Genomic DNA, 25,790 nt, shown 5'->3' on the forward strand with positions numbered 1-25,790 from the left:
CACCCGGCTGCTTGAGGATGTGCCGGCCTCTAAAGCAGACAGTCAGTTATTTCCAATAGCGACACAATCATAACATTCACCCAGCCAGCGCTATAAATTTGTTCTCCCTGGTCGTCATTGCCAACATTTCTTTTTCTTTAGAATTGTCAGGCATACAGTACTTATACCGTAGTCTCTCTCATTGCCCCAGCTTTGCTATACAGCTTCTAATCTCTGACCTCCACTGATGTGCCCTTAACACCAGGTCTTGGAAAGCCAAGGCTAACACGTAGAAAATTTGCCCACTAGTTGCTTGATCGGCACTTTTATGTAACTTTGCTCCAAAGCATACATGGTAGTTACTCGCTTGCCATGGTTTTGCGGTAATGCCAACATCTACTCAACAATGTACTGAAGTTTATTCTTTAATTTTGATATGATATTAATATTCCATAGAGGCAAGTCTACTTGCATAGCTGAACCAGGCTGCTACTTGCCGAACCAGCTACATGAACTTGAAATCAGGCCAGGAGAGTGCTGTACTGCATTAAGCCAGCAAGGGATATACATGTACATACTGGTACAAAACAAAAACATTACTGATAGGTGATATAAACCTGACATGTTTTATATTTTTTCATTTTTAGAAGACAGATGATGAGAGACAAGGTACCTTGAGGTGGAAGTGAGGAACTCTGCAAGGAGAATGGATTTTGATAAAATACTCAAGAGTATCGGTGAATTTGGAAAACAGCAGCGGCAACAGTTTGTTATCGTTGCAACGATATGTTCAATGTGGACAGCCGTACACATACTGTGCCTTGCATTCGTTGGCTTAGTACCGGAATTCCACTGTGTGGATCAGAAAGTGAACACGAAAACTGATGATGTCATCAGCGATATGTGTGCCAAGCCATGCAAGAAGTATGTGTATGATGCAGAATTCACATCCATAGCAACAACGGTAGGTGTAAACGGCAAAAATTATTTCATTTGAGCATGTGTAGTCCGGCCCTTTCAAATTCGTGATGTAGAAAATCACATGACAACTTCATCAACATATCACACAGTATTTTCTTGACTGTTGACAATCCCTTGTACCTTTTCTTTTCTATTATTGATAGTCTCTTGCACATACAGGGGTTGCTTTGTTTATTGTTCAAAACACACAGCATTAAGTCTTAGCCGAAAGTGTGCTACGTTGGAACGCTGCTTAGCTTGTTTGATGAAAACAGTATTTCAAATGTTTTTTCCATACGGTAGATCAGTGAACTTTTATTTATTCTCCTAAATCAGTGGTATTTCTTCATTGCGAATTAATAAATAGCAGACAATCAATCTGATATAATACAGTAAGGTTATTGAAAAGGCTTTAGTTAAGCCAGAATAACTTGCAGATATTCAAGTCTTGCTCAGTGTTCAATATCACACTCCCCAATGCAAAACAAAGAGCTCATTTCCTATAATGGGAATTTTTCTGTGAAAATTGCTTCGGGTCATTTTGATCATTTGGTCATTACAATTCTGACCTATGGATGTCAAATCTAGGGGAATGAAATTAATGATAAAGATAACTTTTATTGATGTTTAAACCTTTCCTTTTATAAATAAGTACTGGAAGCTTTGAAACGTACTCCTAAAACAGGCATTGTTGGTGAACTTGGTAGATATCCAATAAAAAATTCTGTATTAGTCAAATATTTGCATAGTTTAGTAATGTCACCAATTAGTAATGACCAATAACATTCTGTTACATTCAGCATTTGCAAGATATCATTCAAAGTGGTTTAAATTTATTCAATACACACTGGGTACTTATGGTGAAAGAATTGGGTATCTCCAAGCATTCATCTTACCAATAAAACAGTCCTGAATAGCTTTTCACAGCATTTATGATTATCATGTTTCTTGGTATGGAGACTTACACAATGATGATAAGTCTGATGGGAAGGGAATTAATAGGCTAAGAATTGGCAATTTACATCAAGGCTCATAATTATAATATTGTATGTTATGGTATGTTATAATATATGTGATTGGATGGCAAAGAATGGACCATAGTGTACCGGTCATGTAACCACTGTGTTGACACATTGTCCAATGTTGTTCTCATCTTGCAGTGGGACCTGGTTTGCAGTGAGAGTTACAAAATTGGCCTGGCACAGTCTATCTACATGTCAGGTGTACTGGTCGGCAGCTATATCTTCAGCAGTTTGTCAGACAGCTATGGACGTAGAATTTCCTACTTTTTATCATTGGGACTGCTAACAGCGTTTTCATTGGGGAGCGCTGCAGCAACTTCATATAACATGTTTTGTATCCTCAGGTGAGTTTCTTTAGAAGCATTAATTACTAACCAGAGTTTAATTTCAATATTTTTCACTAGTAATATATGTAATCTGCCGTATTATATCCAGTGAAATATTCGATAGCAAAATCAGTGAATTAAAATCACTGTGAAAATGGTCAATAACACAATATTCCATTGTCTCTACTAGTAAATATAGTGAATTTAAATCCCAGTGGAAATGTCTTAAACATCCAAACAGTGCAATGCAAACAGTGTCAAATGACTGATTTTACAGTACAAAACATGCCTTAGTTTGTAATTTCACAGAACACAGGAACAACTTGAATAGTAGAGCAACCCGTCGTTCTGTGGTTATTACAGATTATAAATGACAAAGTTTATTGAACTTCAGCAATCCGTCAATTATTTCTCTCTTCATTCCTTTTTCACCAGGTTTTTAACAGCCATGTGTAATGGTGGTGCTGGTTTGACCGGTTTTATTTTAGCCACAGAAACTGTTGGTCCATCTTATCGAGCCTTGGCTGGTACCCTAGTCCAAGCATATTTTGCAATTGGCATTGTGGTAAGTTTATACTTTTCTAAATATCAATAGGGATGCGCCCCTGAATTGTTGGTACAGGGTTTTCTCTCGACTGCACGATTCTGCAAATTGCGCATTTCAAGCCATTACCTGCCCTGAAAAAGTTACTGACAGCACAAAAATTGTGCATGAAACACTAAGCAAAGATATCCATGTATATGATGGCGACCCAAGTAGGCTGCTTTGAAAGATTTTGTTATCCGCATTCTGCGGCAAATATACATGTTTTTTAAAGCATTTGAAAATTTTTATGACATTGTACCAACTTCATAGATAGCAAACCACAATCAAGCAAATACAATAAAGAAAATGTTATACTGTGCATGTGATGGGCACAAAGCATTCCTGGGATAGCAAATTTGGCAAAGCATTATAGAAATATGGCAGAGACTTTGTATGTCACAGAATAAATCTGGTATAGGCTTGATGCTTGCACATTAGTAGAATAGCTGTATATCTGCTTGGTCTTGCTGTCAATAGGGGTTACTACTGTACAGCTGTCTACTGTGTGCCAGGGATATTGCAATCTGTCTGCTTAGTCTATTCCCTTCGGAGAGGGGCGTAGCTACAGCTGTTGCATAGCTGTTTATCTGCTGCCAGGGCTCAACCATTTCAACCATTCCCTTAACAAATCAAGAATAAAAATCGGGCATTTTGTACTAGAGAAGCAAATCAGCTAACAATTACCGATATTTGAAATTCAAAATGGCCGCCACTTCTTAGTTAACTCTATGGGGAAAAATAAAATTTTTATTTTCAAAAAACTAAGATCATGAAAATTTCTTACTTCGTTTCAAGAGCTTTAAAATGAGCCCCCACAAGTGGTAGATCAGAAAACTGGTAAAAATTTGAGAGCCCAAATAGCTGTCCCCGAGACGCGTTCTGCCTTGGTGTACTTGTATGATACATGTTAATAATTTATGCAGGGCCAAGAGGACTGAGGTATGTAGTGTAAGAATAACCAAATCCAGAAAGTCATTCTTGATGACATTGTATTTCCTTTACATTTCAGATATATGGTGGTATTGCATACCTTATACGGGATTGGAGGTACCTCATTGCTGTCACATCAATGCCCGGGATATTATTTACAATGGCCTATTGTGATCGAGTCCAATGCTTTAATAAGGTCCTGTACCCTGTACAATAGGCCATTGTAATAATTTGTCTAAAGTACTGTAACTTTAGACAAATTTCTTTGGTTTGTGTTGCATGTTTCAGCTACAGTGTCTTAATACCCAGCACCAATGGAGCTCTTGAAACCGTTCAGCAGTGAACGTGCAGACGCAGTTGCAGAATGCGCTGCATAAAGGGGGTGGGTCAGGTGGCGACGCCTGGAAACGGTATATGTTATTGAACGGGCACTCCGTACAGCTGTTCCAACGCATGGAAAATTTTACTTTTCTCAATAGTAGATGAATAATAGTGTTGAAATATATTGATTTTGTGATAATAATTATTGTGGCTGTCACATGTCTTTGCTGGCATATAGAGCATTTACAAATGTTGGGCTTGACTACTCATTGACCTTTAACCCTTGACCCTTCAACCCTAGGATAATCCCAGAATCCCCTAGGTGGTTGATAACCCGTGGCAGAGTTCATGAAGCTGAGGATATCCTGCACTACATTGCAAATAAAAATGGTATGAGAGTCACAAAAGACATGCTGCAGTTAGAGTCTTCAGATAAGTCTTCAAACTCTTCGAAATCTTCTCCCATGGCTGGAAAAACTTATGGCTTCCTGGACCTATTCCGGCATTGGGAATTACGGAAGAGGATGTTGATTTTAACTTATACATGGTATGTATATTGGATTTTATTGTACACCTGCATCTACAACTAACCTATGGAATTTTGTTTGGCAGTAACTTTCTGTACATGTGAATGTTTGTCTTCTGAGATGGGAAAACTAAATATATATCAATGCAGACATATAGCAAGGTATACTATTCAAGTCACATTCAAACAGCTGTGTTTGTATCTTTTGATAGGTTTACATGTAGTATGGTGTACTATGGATTAACTATGAATGCCAGTAGTCTTGGAGGAGATAGGTATCTGAATTTTATACTCTCTGGTATTGTGGAATTACCTGCATATCTTGTATGCATGATGTTTATTAACAGGTAAGTAGTGATCAATTCCTTAAAAATACATACCTTATAAGCTTTCAGCAAGACTTCTTTCTTTGCTTAGCCAAACGTCAAATCAATGTAGGTTGGGGAACTTCCATTCAGGAAACACGTCAAATTCAACTGTATGTCCTTAAATGCTTTCAGTGAGAGTTATTTATTGGGTTGGCCAACCTGAAATCATAAAAATAACATTGGGGGCCTTCCATTGAGGAAACACCTCAAACTTTGAAGGTAATGCGGTAATTCAAGGACTTTAAGCTTTCGCCACAAGGGGTGCTCTTCCTTTGACCAGAAGTGAGGGCTACTTTCTGGACTCCGGTCTGCGTATATTGCGATAACACAGACTCCGTATCCATAACCTAAGTTTAGTCTACTTTCATCTGCTCTGTTGTCACCGTAAGCGTTTGACTATGCCAAACTTTTACTGCAAAGCTGGCAAACTCGACAAATACCAATGGATGAATGGTGTGACCTTTCACCGTTTCCCCGATGTTGAGAAAGAGAAACGCCTGAGATCGACATGGATAAGGATGATACAACGTGAACTTAGCTGGGTACCTAACCGTTTCCACATGTTTGTGATCTATTCCGCTCTCGGACTATGCGCCCCATAGACGTGTGTACATATGCCTGAGAAAAAGAAAGTCAGGAAACCAAATGGCTATTTCCTATAGGGATTATGCCACCATGTCATCTTCGACGTTCGATTTTACTGTGAAAAGTAGCAAGTTCATCTATCATGTAACCGTCGATCGTTCCCTATCATTCTCAAAATTCATACCTGGTACTTAATTTGCTTCAAAAACGCTCGTTTCGTGTGATTTTCTGCCTAATTCGACGGACACATCGCCAAAACATAAGCGTGAGCGACATTATTCGACATTATTCGAGGGCGATAATTCTTCCAGATCAACCAACGTACTCGCTAAAGGAAACAGCAACAGTCTCGATGTCGGCGTCTCGCCAACGCATGTAAAACGGGAACTTGCCTCGCTACTCGAAGAGCAAGATCACTAAAATGCATTAAAATAAATTTTCACAAACACAACTAAGGAAAGAATCTACACTGCGACTGATGAGAAACCACACTCAGGTTTCGAAATGCAAGGCAGAGGGCCACTCTATCAACTTTGTCACACCTTAGGCCCGGCTGCGTCTCACCATAAGCTTTCCCCAAATGAACAAAACATTACCGTACACACAAATCCAAACTTCCCTACAAATATCTGAAGCGAAACAAAGTCAATCGGATAAGAATGTAGGAACAGATATTCGAAACGAATCAAACACAAACTCGACACACACACACACAAAAACATAATTTTGGATAGTATGGAGGGGAGCCTCTTTCACGTTTTTTACATTAGTTTCTGACCCAAGGTCAGTGGATTTCTCAGCAAGCTCTACCAACTCAGCCTTTTTAGCTTTGGAATGAGGAATCTTCCTTGCTTTTAAAAATTCTCGTAGTTCTTTCATGTTCATTTTGCGGACGTCTTCACGCGTGATGTTGCGACTTCCCTCCATGACTGAAATTTCAGCCCCCACTTTTGCGAAATCTTAAGCGCCCCCAAGCTACCGATGTTAAAAATTTGTGCGTTTTCTGACAACTCGAAAGTTACGTATTAGAGTTAGTTGTAAGGCTGGTGTTAAGGGTAGTATGGCGCTTCGAAAGTGAAAGACTTAAACTTTTGCCCAAACTTTCCTCAGTGAATATTTCAACCATTAACTTACCAAAGCAACAATGTAATTTGGGGCTTACCGTGCAAAGTTTGAACTAGCAATCAAATTGCCCAACATTTTGCGATTTTTGAAATTCAAAATGGCCACCATTCTTGTGTTAACTCTATGGAGGAAAAATTAAATTTTGGATTTTCGAAAAACTAAGACGTTGAAAGTTTTTCTTTCTCCAAGAGCTTTAAAATGAGCTCTCACAAGAGGTAGATATAGCTGTCCCCGAGGTGTTCTACCTTAATCAAATGCCTATATGTAGTTTATATTTGTCAATTTTCGCACATGATGACAGTGACTCTGTTTATTGTCCTTCAGATCAGGAAGACAGAAAACTTTATTTTGGTCCATGATGCTAGGAGGCATTGCATGTCTGTCATTAATCATTATCCCATCAAACACAAGTACGTATTTCTATTTTACATCAGTTTTGGAGGCCCTGATTAGAATTAGATGAGGTTTTAAATGATGTAGTCATAAAATTTTTTATGAGATTTAGTGAACAATAATGAGTAAATACAGTGTTACATGTAAAAAAGACATGATTGAAACACATGTCTTTTATAGCAATATGCATACATTATGTGAAAAGTGACTAATGTTTGCTATTTCTTGGCATTCAAAATATTCTGTTAGTAGACTTTTATTGATGACTTTTGTATTGGAAATAATAACTTTTATGCTTGCCATCTCACACTTGTTTTCTCATCTAGTTGTTGACATTTAATGTTCTCATTCACAGGTCACATTGATTCCATTAAAACTTCCTTGGCATTGCTTGGTAAGATGGGCATTGCAGCGGCTTTTAACATCATTTACATTTACACTGCAGAACTCTTGCCAACTGTACTGAGGTAAGACATCTACCGTAGTTTTTCAGCAAGAATACTAGTATGTTCTAATTGTTGCTGTATAAAATTTTCAGTTTGTCTGTGCTATCCCTGTACAATTTTGTTTGTAGAAAGAATAATTTTGAATATTGTTGCATTCAGGAACACTGGTATTGGAGTCTGTGCCATGGCAGCTCGTATTGGTGGAATACTTGCACCAGCAGTTGTACCATTGGTAAGTACATGTACAACCAAACCATTTAACTACAGTCAAACCTGTCTTAGTTGTCACCTATTTATAATGGTCACCTTGCTGCGGTCCTGTGGCATTTTACATGTTAAAGGCCTTCTACAGAACAGACACCTCTCTTAGGCTGCAATCACAAATACCTCTGGAGTGGGTAGGGGAGAGTTCTGGGGGAGGGGAGCTTGAAAAAATTTGCAACATGCCAGGGGGGTATTTAAAAAAATTGACGTTGCATAGTGGGGACATGAAAACTTATTGCATATAAAATTTTCTCCATATACCTTCTGGCACTTTCATTTCCTGCCATTTCAGTTTTTTGGGGGCAAGTTTTAGGGTATTATTTATTGATGATCCGAGCAGCCAACTTTCGGTAAAAGATTTAGGTTGTCATGATTTTTACTTACCCAACTTCTCTGTTTTTCACTGTTATTGTTCAAAACTGTTCTCTATAATGACTAAAAGTTTCAACTTAACCTTTCTTTGATAACATATTCCCATTGACAATACATTGGGTCTAGGTCATTGTTCCACGTTCACGTCACCGTATGTAAATTTTTAATTTTTGCGGATATTGACAGAATACAAACAATTTAGAATAGCGCGTAGTGTCACCAATAACAACTTGAAGCTTCAGGTCAAACAACTTTTAAATAACAGTTTGGGAGGATAATCTATGTGTCCAGATCCTTGTGAAATTGACTCCAGCTGGAAAAATGTATGACCACCGTCCTTCAATACAGAACCTTGACCCTTCAAAAGTGTTCGAAACAGTGACTCTCCCTTAGTGTCATAGTCAGTATCAGGAATATCTTAACTGACATATAATTTCTCAATTGACCTTTGAACTTTCATGGAATACTTTTTAACCTCTACAAATAGTCACTTTGGTGAAATTCCAACATCATATTTGTTATTCACATCTGCTCTTTCAAACACCCTATTTTCATCAAGTACATTTATATCAATAATCAAACATCAATAAATATAAAGATTTTGATGTTTTGTTATCTAAAAAAATTATTCATAAATTTCTGCATAGACTGCAATGTATAGTCAATCAATATTTCAGTGAAATTTCAAAATCAAATTTCTTGCACACACATGCACTTGTAACAACCTTAGTCTAACACATACATTAATATCAATTATCAAACGTCTATATGTACACAGATTTATTTATCTTTTTTTTTGTAAAAAAAATTATTCATAGTTTCCTGATAGGCTACAAGGTATAGTGAATCAACATTTTCGGTGAAATTCCAAAATCAAATTTCTAGAACACATATGCTCTTGAAACCACCCTTCTTCTAATCAACTACAATTATGTCAATTATTCAGGGTCCATATATGCACAAATATTGCTTGTTTTATATGGGGAAATAATGATTCACATTTTCGTCATAGGACTCCCATGTAGAGTGGATCAACATTTTGGTAAAATTCCAAAATCAAAGCTATTTCCTTTACTACAGACATTCTTATAGTTGTTACCAAATTGCCAGAAGAATGCATGCATTAGATTCAAAGGTCATCATGTTAGATGCAGTCAAGCTCACTTGATATCCCAAATACAGTGTGTGGTATACATGTGTGTGTTCATTTAACCTTAGATGTGTGTATCTAGACATCTATAAATTTAGTAAAGTCAGCAGTTTTTCACCGCTTGTATTCCTGTGGGTACATGTGATTCATGAAATTAAGCACAGAAGTAAGTATATTGACAGGGTATTTTATGAGCGTCTTGACCTAGCAAAGCAGCAATTACGCACGAAAGACAAATTTTACACCCTCATAGTTCATGCACATGTTTAACATTGTGCATTATATGTGATAGAACTCAAGGACAGGTTTTTTAAATATCTTCGACGAGGCAAATCCACAATGAAACAATGTGGGTTTGTTGCAATGGTCCATGCAATCCCATGCCAAAAAACAAATTTTTACATCTTTATTTTTCATATACATCTTTAACATTGTACACTTTATATCCTGTGTCTCAAGGGTGAGAGTTTAGCTTTCTTCATATTTGGTGGCACTGGATTCACAGCCGGTATGCTTGACTACCTTCTACCGGAAAGCCTTAACAGACAATTGACCATCGCTGATCTGTCACAGACAAGTTCAAAGGTCACCAACAAGGAAGCCATGGTGATAGACGAGCAGCGAGTCCAGCATGTAGAGAGGAAAATAGACAAATTGAGTAACCATGACGACACGGCATTTTCAGAAAATGATGATTAGGAAGGTTATCTAAAAAGAAGTGAATGAAATGTCAAAATATTCTTGTTAATATCTGCAAGACAGGGTATAGAAAATTGATGTAATGGAATAAGTTTTTATAAGGTGAAAAATATTATTGCATACAAGAGAAAAAACCAGACACCAACTTAATCTTTTTCAATAATTAAACCATTGCGACTTCTATGGCAAGGTATTTCTATTGGTGTCTTGTTCTTATTTTGTTTGTTTTCTGGTTTGTCTTTTTTGTTGTCAAAAGAAATGTAAATGTTTATAAACTGCAGTGTATACATGGACAGGGTTCAGCTTGGATAAACAGAGGAGCGGCCACTTTACATACCAATGCATAATTTGAATATTCTTTCCTTGTGAAAATGTATCAATTTGTATGATTATTAAGATATGAATAGACTGCTGGCAAAACTGGGAGTGGCCCACCCTTTGAAATCTTCTTGTGGAGAACTCTGAAGCGGAATATTATAGTGTACACATTATTTTGTCCCAACAGTATTTCATAAACATGACAGGTAACATATGATGTTTTCCCCAACTTTATCAGTACAACTACTACTACTGGCATCTTTTTTATTGTCATAAAATGTTGAAAGCAAATTACACCATATTACCACGCTGACTTGCCAAAGGCGTCGATTTGATTTCCAATGAAACAGATATGAAAAGACAGTCCTGTATTCAGAGATGAATTCATTTGGATTACAATGGAACACAAAACATAATCTACCTCTGGCATCCCCAGGAAACAAGTCTTGTATTAAAATATTGTATTTTAAGCAATTTGATTCATAATAAGTGCACCGACTTTCAAACTAATCTCAGGATCTACATTATCACACGCCAAAGATGAGTCCCTGTAACGAGGAATGTACGTTAGCAATGACAATCTTTTGTATGTTCTGAAGAGTTGGGAAAATATAACCTTGAAAATCATTCTTTTCCCAAAAATACAGGGTCTTAAAAGCAAAATATGAAGTTTTGAGACCATGCGCCTATAAATGTGTAATTTGCAAAATGTATGAACTAAGAAATGGCAAAATTCCTACAAAATATCATTTGTAAGTGATTCAAGTTTATGTGAGCTTTATATCTTTTTAACAGTTTTCATGCCAGACAGTCTGCAGTATCATTACCCAATTTGCCAAGTTAGGAAAAAGCAGTATTCAGCCAAACCATGCGTATTTTCGACCTGGCTTGGTATGTCATAGAACCTTTGGTCCATAAAAATTGTGTTGACAGTATCTCTATTTTAAGGGGCCCTCACATCTTCAATTTACTTTTTATCAGTATTAATCAAAAATTCATCGTGGTCATAACATTAGAGATCATAGAGATTTTCTGTTATATAACTGTTCCTCATCCTTGACTTTCTGCCTTCCAAAAAACCCATTTTTTTCTGTAAAGTATTTGTCATAAAGTATCATTAATATTTTCACAAAATGTGAATGAAAGATGTAAATTAACGTAAGTCTGTGATTTCACATCTAGATACTTTTTGTAACTTGCGTTCTTTTAAGTAATAAAATAAATCAAAATCTGCCAGATGTTTCAACTCTGTTTTGTAAAGGAATTGTTGTTATTTCTTGTGTAAATATACATTACAATTAATTCATAGATATTCTTAGGCTACGAAAAGATTTATATTCTATTCTTACAAGAAGATACACTAAGTTATGTCATTCCTCAAGAAACGCTGTCTCAATCTGCATAGCCTGCATGTATTACTCTCTCACCGCCTGAAAACGACGCCCTAATGATTTGTATTTCCTGACAATTAAAACATTTTTCTCTGCTATTGTATTGTTGGCCTCTGCTGACTTTTTATGCGCCTAGTTATTCGAAGAGTGTCGTTTTAAAAGATACCAGAATGACTAAGTAGTGTGACTGTAGTTCGATGTTTGCGTGCAGTGCAGAGGGGCAGGAGATTTAGGTCACATGTGGACGTTGGGGGCGCCGTATCTCCGATATTATGACATGACCCGATCCTAGAAACGACGTAATATATAAAACCTTATATTACTGGCACACCGGGGCTGATTAAACCCCAAGCAAACTACTATTTTTTTATTTGATGATGTGAAAAAATGTTGGCAATCTCACGCGAAGCTTCTTATGGCCCCTCCCTGAAGACTACTCGTCCAGCCGCTGGGGTACTCAGGGGAAGATGTAGGCCCTACCCCTGTTGACGTGTGGATAATATAATTTAGGAGAGTTAGCTAATGTGACTAGATGTTGTCCTGCTTAATTTCGGATAGTTTTGTCATGGCAAGTTGTGACATCACTAATGATGAAAGACGATAAAAGACATTTTAGTATTGCGATTTGTCCGAAACGTACCTGGCAATATTGGTATTTTACGTACCACCAGGCCTGTAACATGAAAAATCTACCTACTATTCCGAAGGTTTTGGTTTGAATCTCAAGTCGTAAGGAATATTATTATATCATTACTTTATTTCTGATTTTATATCTGCGCATGTACATACAGAATAGAAAAAGTCACAGTGGGAGAAACATTTCTCTTTCATTACCTTTTGTTACGACTCGCGCTTATGTGAAAAGTAGTTCGACGCAGAAAAATTATCCACAAACTTGTAATCAACGGCGAGAATAAAGTTTATTGAGAGAAACAAAAAACATGCGAATTCCCTGAGTTAGGCAGTAGTTTTATTTATTTCAACATACAAAAAAACCCAGTAAGTATATTTGTTGGGTTTACAGTAAAAATATTAACGAAGAAACTTCACAATTTGTACCTGATAACATTAACACTGTTAGATTTCTTCCACTATGCATTTGAAATGTTTCCGCAATGTTTATCCACTCTTTCAAAACATGTTGGAAAACGATAATTACACTCTTGTGGTGCAAATTTTATACACATTTTATTCACTTCTATTTAATTCGACTGCCCAGTGCTCGGGTTCACGCTACACAGGAACAGCTTTCTTTGTATATGTACATATACGGTCTCAGGGCCTCATTAACTATGTGTCATATTCGTGGTTCACTTGTCCGTTAAACGGGATTTGTCCTTGATGATAATTACTGCAGAAACTTAAGCTTTCCAAATTTTAAGTATTTACAATAATACAAAGAAAAAATATCAATAAAACAACAATGTAACATCATTAAAATCGACTGGCAAAAGTGCCCTTTCGGACTTCAAGATCTGGCCCGGCCCTGCAGCAGCTGCCAAAATATACTCTCTGATAGCGATATTGTTCATACCGCCCTCTTGCGACAAGACATCTCGCTTACATTCGGTTGATGTGGTCATTCAGTTGAAGCATGGCGACCTATCAACAAGGTCGCCGCCCGCGATCGCTATGAAAATTCCTTAAAGTGCGGAAACTATACCTATACTAGAGCAATCAAGACACCTGTAAATACAAAACGGTCATCGGAATGTTCAGGTATGTTTTCGCACGCACATTTCAGTGAAAATCGTCGAGTTTTTCGGGAAGGTTTTACCAGCACGGATGCAACTATCAAACGACGTGAAATCTGCTGCTGCATAATTTTCTAAAATATGAAAAAAGTACAACTGTGAATAATTTTCTCATTAATACCCAATATTTTGTTCATGTTAGGGGAAAAGCATAGTGTCTAATCCAAAATTGACCAAAAATACCATAATTTTTACATTTTACTGCTAAAATTCAACGTCTTCAGCCTGTCGTTTGCATCGTGTTGTGTAAAACTAGTCTGGAAAGTTGTAGATTTTCACCAGAAATATACCTGCAGACTTGACATGTTATATTGTCATGTCTGCTTCTATGTATGTTTCTGTACACTCATGCACACATCTGTGAAAGTCAAAAAATTATTCTGACAAATATTTCACAAAATATTGCAACAGGCTGCTGTCAGAAAGTGTACAAAAATCATAAATAATAATTATAATAACTTTATTGACGTTATTCCTCCAGGTGAACGTAGTGCATTTTACCAAACAATTTGATAAAACAGTAGATAATTTGGATGAAACATGAAGTTTCATTTTGACAGATGTCAAAATGAAAACTTCATGTTTCATCCAAATTATCAGTAAAATATGAAAAATCATATCAATGACAGCAAAGATTACAGCCTGCCAGTTGCAATGTGTTGTGTAAAATTTGTCAGAAAATTTGTAGATTTTCACTAGAGATATCCCTGCAGAGTTGACATTATGTGGTGTCATGTCTGCTTATATGTACAGTAGTTTAACACCGTAATTCTGTGTTACAACTAATCTGTATGGATTATCCTTACACAGTGCAATGTAAAGGGGATCCTCTAACTGACCTTGACCTTTATAGCTGAGAAACTCACCATCACAATTGAAGTGAACCACTCTGTTCCTACTCTGATCACAAAACATAAATGCCATCTTGTTGGTGATCAAAACACAAACCCCAGGGTCTCTCTAAGTGTCCCTTGCCAATGTCTCTTATACTTTGCATCTGGTGATTCAAAACATGAACACATTTCCTGAGATGATCTGATACAAAAATCCATTTCTTATTCACGATCAGATCCAGGGATTCCTGACTTGTCCTTCTTCAGTTCTTGCAATGTGTTCACCAGATTTATTATATTTTCTCACACATCTTCCATTCTAGTCACCAATGAATATAAAACCATCAGGACTCAAGCAGATACCGGTTGGATCAATTCCTTCTTTGCGTCCAAAACAGTTTAAAATCTTGCTTTGTCCAGAACTCACCACAACTTGACCATTCCCTCGGTCACTCATAAAGTATTGGTCATTGTCTTCATCCACTGTGACATTCCATGGATCAAATGACTTTGGGAATGCATGGAATTGTAAGATGAGATCACAGCAGAGTTTGATTGGATCAATAACCTGAACTCTATGATTCCTATAATCACATATAACCCATTGACCGTTCTTCTTGATGTATATTCCTCTGGCCCCATTAAATTGTCCTGGCATTGATCCAGACCCAAACACTTCAAGGACACTCCCCTTGACCGGATGGCCTAGGGAAAACAAAAACATAAACAAAGGTCAAAGGTCAAAATGCAAACTACAATTTCTATGAAGTCAAATATTTTCAGATCTCACAAATTTTGACTGAATGCAAACTTCTTTTGTTTACACAAACACATGGAACATTTAAAGGAACAACTTCCTTACATGTTAATGTAACTCGCACGTTTCCATGGTAACATATTTGCATTTTATCGATGGAAATGTGATTTTCAGTCCATAAGGTAAGTCATTGTATTGCTGATCAGCTCTTTCTTTAGAGACGCCACGGTTGCCAGGTTGTAAATTGTTTTGTTGTGTTTTGATGTCAATCACACCTACATGTTGATGTAACTCACACGTTTCCATGGCAACATATTTGCATTTTATCGGTGGAAATGTGATTTCAGTCCATAAGGTAAATCATTGTATTGCAGTGATCAGTGCATGTTTTACAGAGAGAGTTGCCAGGTTGTAAATGTTTTTTGTGTGTTTTGATGTCAATCAGAGATACATGTTAATGTAACTCACATGTTTCCATGGCAACATATTTGCATTCTATTGACGGAAATGTGATTTTCAGTCCAATAAGGTAATTCATTGTGTTGCTGATCGGCTCATGTTTTACAGAGAGAGTTGCCAGGTTGTAATTTTGTTGTTGTATCTTTACCTCAATCACAGATACATGTGTAAGTAACTCACATGTTTCCATGGCAACATATTTACATTTTATCAGTGGAAATGTGATTTCAGTCCAAAGTTATGTCATTTTGTTGCTGATTTTATTAGCTCGTTTTACGGATAGAGTTGTCAGGTTGTAAATTTTTTGTTGTGTTTGATGTCATTAATCAATCACAGATACATGCAGTGTCTTTGGTTATCTGTTTGTCTGTGTATTGTAACTATTATTCTGACCAAACTTGTCTTTTAATTTTTTTTCAAACATTTTATTCCTAGTATTGTTTTTGTTTGTTTTTCCAAATTCTGCATTCCAAAACTCAGTCCGCCAGTCCATCTTTCTGTACGTCTGTTTGTTTTGAAGTTCATGCCATTGATTTGTTTGTTTGTTGATTTGTTTGTTTGTTTTTTGCATGCCATAGTTTATTTTGTTTGTTCTTTCCTTATTTTTGTTCAAAGTATATCAAACTGTACAATATTTCCAGGTGTATTTACATGTTTATTGGTGTATTTTATTAGAAACTTTAACAAATGTTAATCAATTTCCTTTTCTTTGTCTGAATAATTTATCACATAGATTTGCAAACATAATCTATCTTTTTATTAATTTTGTTTTTTTTTTGTTGTATTGGCCATACTGAAATTTATCATTGTTTTATAATTACTGTATCTTCCAAAGTTGTTCACATTCACAAAACCTGTGTGGTATAATCATTGTCAATCATAATGTTTAGTGGTTTTATGCTACCATATCAGCTGTTCCTTGATTAGTATGTTTATAATTTTCTCCATTGTTCTCATCATTTTCTTTGCTCTAAGTTCTTTATTTCATCTCTGTGCATGCAGGTGATAGTATACTAAATTGCTTTGTGAATCACTTTGTACAATTATGAGTTCGTTTTTTTTCCTTGAATGTTTCAAAAAGTAAAGATATTCTTGTGCACTCTTCATGTTTGTGATGTATTGTATTAGCATTTTTACACTCACTGGTTTTAAGGCTTTACCAGAATGATATTTATTTAAGATTTTCAATTCCCCATGTCTAAATAATTGCAAAATGAAACATCTTCAGTCATGTTTGTTTATGGTGTTGGACAAAGTCAGTTTTTAATTTGTTCAAAGTTAATAATTTCTATTTTCTGTGCATTTGCAAAATTTATCATGTGGGTGGTTGCAGCTGTCTGGAATGTGCTGAAAATATTATCAATCAAACTAAAAGGTTATTTGTGCCACATTTTTCTGTTTGTTTTTTTTTCAAATGTCATCATTATTCTATTCAGGCCAAGTAATTTTAATTGCTCTCACTGATACGTTTTGTTATTACTCTGACTTTTTTCTGATGGCCATGCTAACTTTTGTTGTTGTTTAAAACATTTTGTAATCATTTGCTGAGACACACTCATCTATGCAGCACTCTGTGTTACTGTAGTTGTTCAGTGTTCATCTATTTTGTGCTTAGCAGTCACAAAATATATAATCATGCTTGTTTCATGAATGTTTCATTGTTATATGGAAACTGAAAATGTTGAAATGATTTGTTAAAAATATGTGGTCTATTTTTCCAAAGCAACGCATTTTTCCTCCATTCCTTTGATAATGTCACATACACTCAATAGTCTTATAAGCTTTGCTGTCAAAATCATTTAATGTAGATGTATAATAAGAACCTAGCAAGAAATTTTGTTGAATTTAATCAAAATGTATTCAAATTAGTTCAATTTTTAAACATCCCGTTGTTTTTTTTTGTCCTTCATGGTTCCACAAGTTGATGTATCTATAAATGTAAAATTCAACTGTTGTCTGTTTTATATCAAAACATTGTTTGAACATTTTTTCCATGTAAATTTAATGTGTTTGTCTACTAGCTAACTGCTAGACCACAGGCTGTCTGTGTCTTCTATACACAAATACTTTCTCACAACCCAGTCTTTCTCTATCTGTCTCCTTCACACACCTACATACCATACGAGACCAAGACAGAGAGATGCACAAATTACATACATGTGTTCTGTAGTTTTACTGTATAGTACTTGCTATTTAGAACTGAACCAGTCATTAGATCGGTTGATAAATTGCTTTGTTGACATTGATGTTGCTGATGCGTCCATTTCAGTTATTTTGTAAATGTTTCTCCAATTTCTGTGTTGTTACCGGTATATGCCATTTTTACACTCAACTCAAGAGTGGATTTCACACATTATATACTGTTTGTAGGTTAAGATATTTTACCAGTAACCAGTGTAAAATTATTCACATACAATTTACATAATATTAGGCATTTTTCACTTGTTTTTATACCGGTAAGAGCTAACCAACTTCATATTTGTTATTTTTGCAGCAAAATTGTAGCGAGATTGGAAGGTGAATTCCGGGACACTAACATAATGGGAGATGATATGCTGGAGTAATTCCACCATGGTATCAACTATGATGACACTGATGATGTCAGAAGATGAAGACACAAAGACAGGTGAAGGAGCAATGTGAAGAATGCCGCACCCACACTACAAGTACAGTGGCAAGATGTCTTTGGGTTCAGTTGAGCCTAATTAATTCTACATGTGTACACCATGTACACACAAACCAAACGGCCCTTTTCAGGGCCATCACATCCTCCAAAAAGAGAACTACCGTTACATACAAAGTTTTGTGTTTTATTTGTATCATTCTAGTTCTACATGATCAGTTTACTTGTTATTAATTATGGGGGGTGGGTTAAAATATGAGAGCCAGCTGAAACAGGTGAACTGCAAGTTGAAGTTCATACAAGAAGTCACTTAAAACTGGATAGACGTGAACAACTTTATTACATATATTCATATATCGTGAGGAAAAACAGAAAGGGCAAAAATATATTTTATCACAATCACATCAATTTTTGTTTGAATAGTCTTGTTCTCTACCTAATTACTACTGCCTGTACTCTATGAGAATGATTTAGTATACATGTACAAGGCATTTCGTCAAGGTACTGGTGCTTTGAACATCATCACACTATCTATTGAATCAGGACAATATCGAGCAAGAATTGAGAAGCTTTCAGCATGGTGCATGATTAGTCTTATTTCGTGCCTTGTCATATGGTTTTGTTCCATTGACAGATCATACATGCTACTACTGTTTTGAATGCAGAACAGAGTTGTCATCATCAATGATCGCAGCCATCTCTGCATTTCTGACCGATCAATAAACTACTCAAATCAGAATGCTTGGTAAGCTGGCCATTGACAGCCATTGATAGAACAGCATATATCAGATCCCTTTCATTTGCACAGAGCGGGCGAATGATAGAAATCGGAACCAGAGGGGCTTCGTGAAACTGAATCTATATTGTGAAACAGGCAAGATATCAGTCAATGTTTTTACTAAGGTTTGAATTATACAGGTTAAATAAATAGTCTGGGCACCGTAGTGCTGTTAAACACCTAGTCGTGAGGTCTATAGCGGCTGTTTATTACCACGAGAGGCCATGCGATACCAGAAACATCACTATTCCTGAAGGCTGTAGGCCGAGGGGTATACGATGTGTTTCTGGTAATGCAAGGCAATGAGGGGTAATAAACGGGCACTATAGCCCAAATAAAGACAGACTAGGCTATAGATGTTTTATAACACACCACAATTGCTCATACTCTTCTCCGGTATGTAATTAAATGTGCTTTGATGTACGGGCATTTAGACTATATATACATGAACTTAAAATTTGTAGAGAAGATTACCGGGCGATTCTCAATAGCAGGGACAGGAGTGCCAATTTATTCACAAAAACAAGCAAAATATCTGTAGCATACCGTATAACGTCCTTGGTTGTACAACAACAAGAAGTTTTTCAAGTTCATGCTATTGAAATCAAAACTTTTGATGTTTTAGTCAAAGACACATTACTTATCATGGTGCTCATTCATCAAACTCTAATCATCTGCCATTGTTTCAAAGTTGCAGAGGACACTAAGCATATGGTCACATGACCGGACACTTTTTCAAAAACTTTTTTCCCTAGGGGAATCGTCCTGGGAAAAAATACCCTGTGATGTCACTTTTTTTAAACCGTTAGAGAGTACCAGTAGTCGTATCTATTTTCTGGTCAGGTGATGTTTTCTGATTAATTGCGACATGGAATGAGTATGTGTCGTGTTATAAAAAACACTGTTGACCCTTATGTAATTGCATTTACCTGTGACTTCACATCATTTGAATTTACAAACATGTAGCAGTATGCAACTAATCCCCCGTCAATCATAAACACCACATTGGTGACATTTTAGAATCACAGGTGGGGTTAAATTATGTGTATCAATATCATGAAATCCCTGCTTGAATCTCAGTTGCAGTGTCCAGTTACTCTCTTGTCAACCATAGAAACTACATTAAGTAAAGTCTGGTAATTCACAGTACGAACCTGTGCTTTGCTTCAGGTACTGTGCTGCAAGGTTCAAACCTGTACTGTGCTTCAGAGCAAAGGTACTTAATATTGTATTGTCCATCCTAATGCAAGATAGATAATTCAGTACTGATAGTGTGGGAAATAGACAATGACATTCCCAATTGTATCCTTTCTTCACTTTAAGTAACTTTCTTACAATTTATTGTGTTTGTATTTGAGGGATATTGTGTGTCATAAAATACATGTGCTATATCTTGATCACAAAGAGAAACTCCTTACAAGTCCACACAAGCTCTGTGACACAATGTCACCTCTGCACTTATCAAATGTGGCTCAGTTCCCAGACACTGCACTTTGAGTGATGGTTACAGAAAAATTTCATCATAATTAGTTTGGCAGGAGCTGAAGCTAGAAATCCAAAGCCATGATTCAGAGATGACCCATTTCATTACATACTCATACAGAAGTGATTAGGATATGTCAGCACTGATACTGAAGACTGAATAGAACACGGTGCATAGTAAGTCTCATCTAAAATACAGCAGATGAAGTTTCAAGTGAAAGTAGAGCACCTGTTTGTTTTACCATGGTAAAGGAGAGGAATTACAACTTTGGATGATGGTTATGGTTTGTACCTGTACTCTGCAAATTATGCTAGCTACCTGTTCAAGGTATTGCTTCTGCAGTATACTCCATGTTAAATGTATGGAACATAGTGTGTGGTTTTATAAACACACATGTGATCAGTATACTAAAACTGATATTAAGTCATGTGGTACTCTGGCAACACCAACCTTAACAATAACTATAGGCTCGCAGTGAGTCACTGCTGTGAACTCAAAGATATTAAGCATCATCTACAAAGCAGGCTTAACTATCATACAGGAAAATGAATTTAGCTAAATTGAAATAGCTGTCATGTCTGTGATGTCAGTTGTCTTATTAGCAATCTACAGTGTGATTAATTTAAACAAATTTATATTGGAAAATGGATATTTGAGACTGTCTTAAGTCATGGTTAGGGTCAAAGGTGGTGATAATATTGTACATGACTGCATCTTTCACTATACAGTAACATGAAAACGATAGACGGACATACAATGGGATGTCAACACTAAAGCATCAGCAGGTAAGTTGTTTTAAGGTAGAACATGCCTTGAGAAAAGATATTCGGACTCCCAAATTTTTACAAAATCTTTTTTTAATCTCCAAACTTTGGTAGCTCATTTTAAAGTTCTTTAAGTGAGAAAATCTTATTTTTCAAAAATCAAAAATTTATTTTCATGGCAGCCATTTTGAATTCAAATATTGGTAAATATTTGGTAATTTGTTTCTCCAGCACAAACCTTTGCACTCTGACCCTTTATTTATATTCTGGATTTGATAAGATAATGGTTGAAAGTTTCTTTTTTAGGAAAGTCTGAGCAAAGGTTGTGTTTTTGAAATTCAAGGTGCATACTACCTTAAAATGGGGAATTACCCATTGATAGTGCTGTATCAGCCACCTCCATTGGTTTGCAGGTAGAAATGTAAGGCAAACTTCTTGTAATATTGTCTTTATTTAAATATTTAAATATTAAACAAGCACATGGAATGAGAAATCGTTTTAAAAAAAATTAAAAATCTCACTAAGCCAGAATTCAAGATGAAATGGTAAATTATCTTTCACTACAAAAGAACTTGTGAAGAAATGCTGACACAGCGTATTTCCTTGATGACTTTGATAAATATACCACCGTATTGCCTGATCAGCAATGCACATTTTTTTCATCTAAAAGTCATTTTTTAGAACTATACTCAGCAGGAAATGGCCATTGTTTAGTGTTTATCAGCTACCTACATTTTTGTTTCTTGTAGGCTTAAATTTGTCACAAATCATTCCTCTTTAAACTTAACATAATTTAAAGCCAGAAATACACTAGCAAAGAGTAGGCAGCTCTTTAATTAAGTTTATTATAACACTTCATTCAGAAACTTTCATGAAACAAGGATGAAAGTGCCCACTAGAAGAGAATATTTGTCTTCTGGCAGATTTGTTCAACACAATGACAGATCTGCAAACAATTGATGTAATGCTACCCTCAGAGTCCTTCAATTATTGCAGTATTACTCATTAGCTATTGATTTTTGTGATGGAGTCAAACAAGGATTTGCTCCTAGCCTTTGGCTTTGCTCTATTCACATCAAACAGTTTGACAATGTGATCGTTTGTCAGCTCCATATACACAATAATAACTACTAGTAATTGTACAAAGTGACATCAAAACAGTAGCAAAATTGATGTGCAAATTTATTCAATGGAATGAATGAGCATTTAATGTATGCATAAACTCATAGATGGATGGTTGTCATGACAGAATTAATAACATTAAGTTGTCATACATACATATCACAAAGAAAGCTACAGGGGTTGTTTCCTGTGTTATGTATGTATGTATGTATGTATGTATGTATGTACGTACACCCGTGGCCACTTTAGTGTTGATCAAGCCTACTTGATACAGACAGAAATTCTGCTTGGAAAAGACAAAACAGACCCTGCCAAGGGTTGTAAATGAGAGGTAACGATTGTCGCTCTGTGTTGAAAATTGAGACATAGGTTAGCACTTCCATTCATTAAAGCCTCTATGCATTAATTAATTTATTGAGGCAACACACTTTTATGAGCTCACTGCTTTAGCATCAAGTAAAATTTTATGCCCCATTGCAGACTGTGTGTCTGGCGATATTGAAATAAAAAAGACTTGTAGGTACATATACCAGTGCATGGTAATGTTATATTGTATCTCAATCTCGAACACAGAGTGCCAATCGTAAACTCTCATTTACAACCCCAGACAGAGCTAGTTTTATTTTTATACAAACAGAATTTCTGTCTGTATCAAGTAGCCTTGATCAACACTAAAGTGGCCACAGGTGTATGTATGTATGTATGTATGTATGTATGTATGTATGTATGTATGTATGTATGTACATACGTACGCATGCATTCATGTATGTATATGTATGTATATGAGTACGTATGTATGTATGTATGTATGTATGTATGTATGTATGTATGCATGTATCTATTTATGTACGTATGAAGGTATGTATGTACGTATGTATGTATGTATGTCTGACCTACGTACGTATGTATGTATGTATGTATGTATGTATGTATGTATGTATGTACACATGTACGTATGCACGTATGTACGCATGCATGTATGTATGTATGTATGTATGGGTGTATGTGGGAATGTATGTATGTATGTATGTATGTATGTATGTATGTATGTATGTGTATGCATGTATGTCTGTACGTCTGTATCTATGTATGTATGTACGTATGTACATATCTACATACGTACCTACGCATGCATGCATGTATGTATGTATCAGTGTTCCGGCAGTGTTCACGCAAAGGCTTTAATTTGCGCGCTAATTGCGCAGTTTCTCCGACTGCTCTCGCAGTGAAATTTCATGTTTGCGTAACTTTAGTCTCAGTCATTTCAATCTGTATTAGTTTTTGAACCGATAACTCAGGGCGAAATGTGCAATCTCATCGTAGATTTTAGGGCCGACTCGCAGCGATTTCGAAGCTGTAATTATCCAATTGGGTGGCTGAATCTTACCAATATAATGAAAACAATACAAATAGACTCCCTAAGTGGCTGTGAATAGTGACAATCGACCAATCAGATATAACCTTGCAAACACGCTGCGAGTCAGCCGAGATTTTACTTCCCCGTTTCGAGTTTAGCGCCCGTTGGCGGCGCAGTTGCCACCAGCGTTCATTGTACATTGTGACGTACCTCAATAAATTAGCATATACATGAACGGACCCAGCTGTGAGGCAATCAGGCGTATCTCAAGATGCGCACCCTCTCAAAACCTTAGAGAGGACACTGGTATGTATGTATGTATGTATGTATGTATGTATGTATGTATGTATGTATGTGTGTGTGTGTGTGTGTGTGTGTGTATGTATGTATGTATGTATGTATGTATGTATGTGTCTGTCTATGTTCATGAATGTCATTAGGTCCATCCTCTCAGTTTTCTCTGAAATGGTGATTAATAGTATGTAGATGTTCTTTTGGTCAAAGATGGAATTTCTCAGATCTAATATCTAATAAATCAGATCTAATAAGGACTGGTCAGTTTCTTTGTCCCTGGGGGGGGGGGAGGCGTTGGATTATTTTTGCCGACGTCAAAAAGTGGCTGACCCTCCTATTCCAAATTTTGAAAACAGGGTGACCCCCCTATTTAAAATTTTGAAAACAGGGTGACCCCCCCCGCCCCCGCATGCGACAACTGTAAAACAAAAGGTGGACATAAATTATATATATATATATATATATATATATATATATATATATATATATATATATATATATATATATAATATATATATATATATATATATATTATATTTTACATACATTCCTATTTTAACAGTTATTCTGTGTTTTAATAAAATGTTGACATGTCAGTTGTAAGATAGGAATTTCAAAGTGTCAATCTTAAAGTTTGAATAATGTACATTTTGAATGAGCTGTGAATGTATTTCACACTTTCTATGCTTAACCGGATGTCCTGAACTGTTGTACAGAAATTGATGTCAATCATAATTCTCAAAGAGGAAAATGCAGTAAATCAAAAACTTTGATGGGTGTTAAGACTTGCCAGCCATCCAATTAAATCTCCTGAAGAGCCATAGAGAGGCATTTTAGCCAAATCTGATGTGTACAGTGTCTGAGATGACCTTTTCTTGTAACATTGAAACCATAAAAGCATAGCTAATAATTACAAAAACTGCCTTTTTAACTGTTATTTTGGTCATAAAAAAGCATCATTCTACAGAAAACCTGAGACACAAAGGAAAACAGTTGCATCAATGAGAACGAAAGATATCTTGTCATTTTTCTATCTCTAAAATAAGTCACTGTATCAAATATATATTGTGAAATATTTGTGCATGTTGCTTTCTCATACTGAATTCTCATAGAGAGAACAGGAAAGTATCAGGAATTCAGAAAGTATCAGGAATTTGTCATGCTTTTCATATGAAATGCAGATCATAACGGTACACTTTCACTTAGCAAACATCAAGATATCTCTGGCATATATCTCTGATTTATTAGAGTATGGCGCCCGAAGGGTGCGGAGAAAAATATGAAACATCCCGATACCTCTGATATATATTCTTGTATATTAAAGTCATGCACAGGAAGGGCGTGCTGAAAAATGTCTGATATATTAAAGTAATGCGCTCGAAGAGCACGCTGAAAAATATTGAACATACAGATATCTCTGATATATGTATGCCTGATATGTTAAAGTTGGGCGTGCTGAAAAATATGTCTGATTATTAAAGTTATGCGCCTGAAGGGCGCGCCGAAAAATGCAACTGAATGATGAAATTTGTGGCTGACACGATGCATTTTAGGCAATGATGAGCCTGTGTCGAAATTCAAAAACACACTGACCCCCCCCCCCCCTATTGGGCATTTCAAAAACATGGTGACCCCCTATCACCAAAGTCAAAAACAGGGTGACCCCCCATGAATCCACCGCCCCCCGGCCGAAGAAACTGATCAGTCCCTAAATGCTATGCAGTGATATTTGGTCAAAATCATTATCTTCATGACTACTCATTTGACAGCTTTGGAATTTAAATGTGCGTCTCTTGGAATAACCA

General features: G+C 36.2%; 2 protein-coding genes across 2 annotated transcripts in view; one reads left to right on the top strand and one right to left on the bottom strand.

Annotated features, from left to right (window-relative positions):
- The window catches only part of LOC139127247 (uncharacterized), a 236,651-nt gene that overhangs the window by 147,545 nt on the left and 63,316 nt on the right, over positions 1-25,790 (bottom strand). The window lies entirely within an intron of this gene.
- Positions 631-10,052, top strand: LOC139127317 (solute carrier family 22 member 15-like). Its single transcript, XM_070693234.1, has 10 exons — positions 631-943; positions 2,100-2,305; positions 2,723-2,852; positions 3,883-3,973; positions 4,413-4,671; positions 4,863-4,997; positions 7,053-7,138; positions 7,477-7,588; positions 7,727-7,799; positions 9,813-10,052. Exons 1-10 carry the CDS (start codon positions 686-688, stop codon positions 10,050-10,052), a joined length of 1,590 nt encoding a protein of 529 aa, XP_070549335.1. The 5' UTR covers positions 631-685.

The sequence above is a fragment of the Ptychodera flava genome, unplaced genomic scaffold, assembly GCF_041260155.1.
Source record: "Ptychodera flava strain L36383 unplaced genomic scaffold, AS_Pfla_20210202 Scaffold_30__1_contigs__length_3116999_pilon, whole genome shotgun sequence".
NCBI classification, from domain to species: domain Eukaryota; kingdom Metazoa; phylum Hemichordata; class Enteropneusta; family Ptychoderidae; genus Ptychodera; species Ptychodera flava.

Excerpts from the sequence above, each read along its gene's own strand:
- LOC139127317 (XM_070693234.1), top strand. The coding sequence starts at position 686 with ATGGATTTTGATAAAATACTCAAGAGTATCGGTGAATTTGGAAAACAG. Across the intron at positions 3,974-4,412 it reads ATTATTTACAATGGCCTATT|CCTTCAACCCTAGGATAATC; the intron begins GTGATCGAGTCC and ends TTAACCCTTGAC. Across the intron at positions 7,589-7,726 it reads CTCTTGCCAACTGTACTGAG|GAACACTGGTATTGGAGTCT; the intron begins GTAAGACATCTA and ends TGTTGCATTCAG.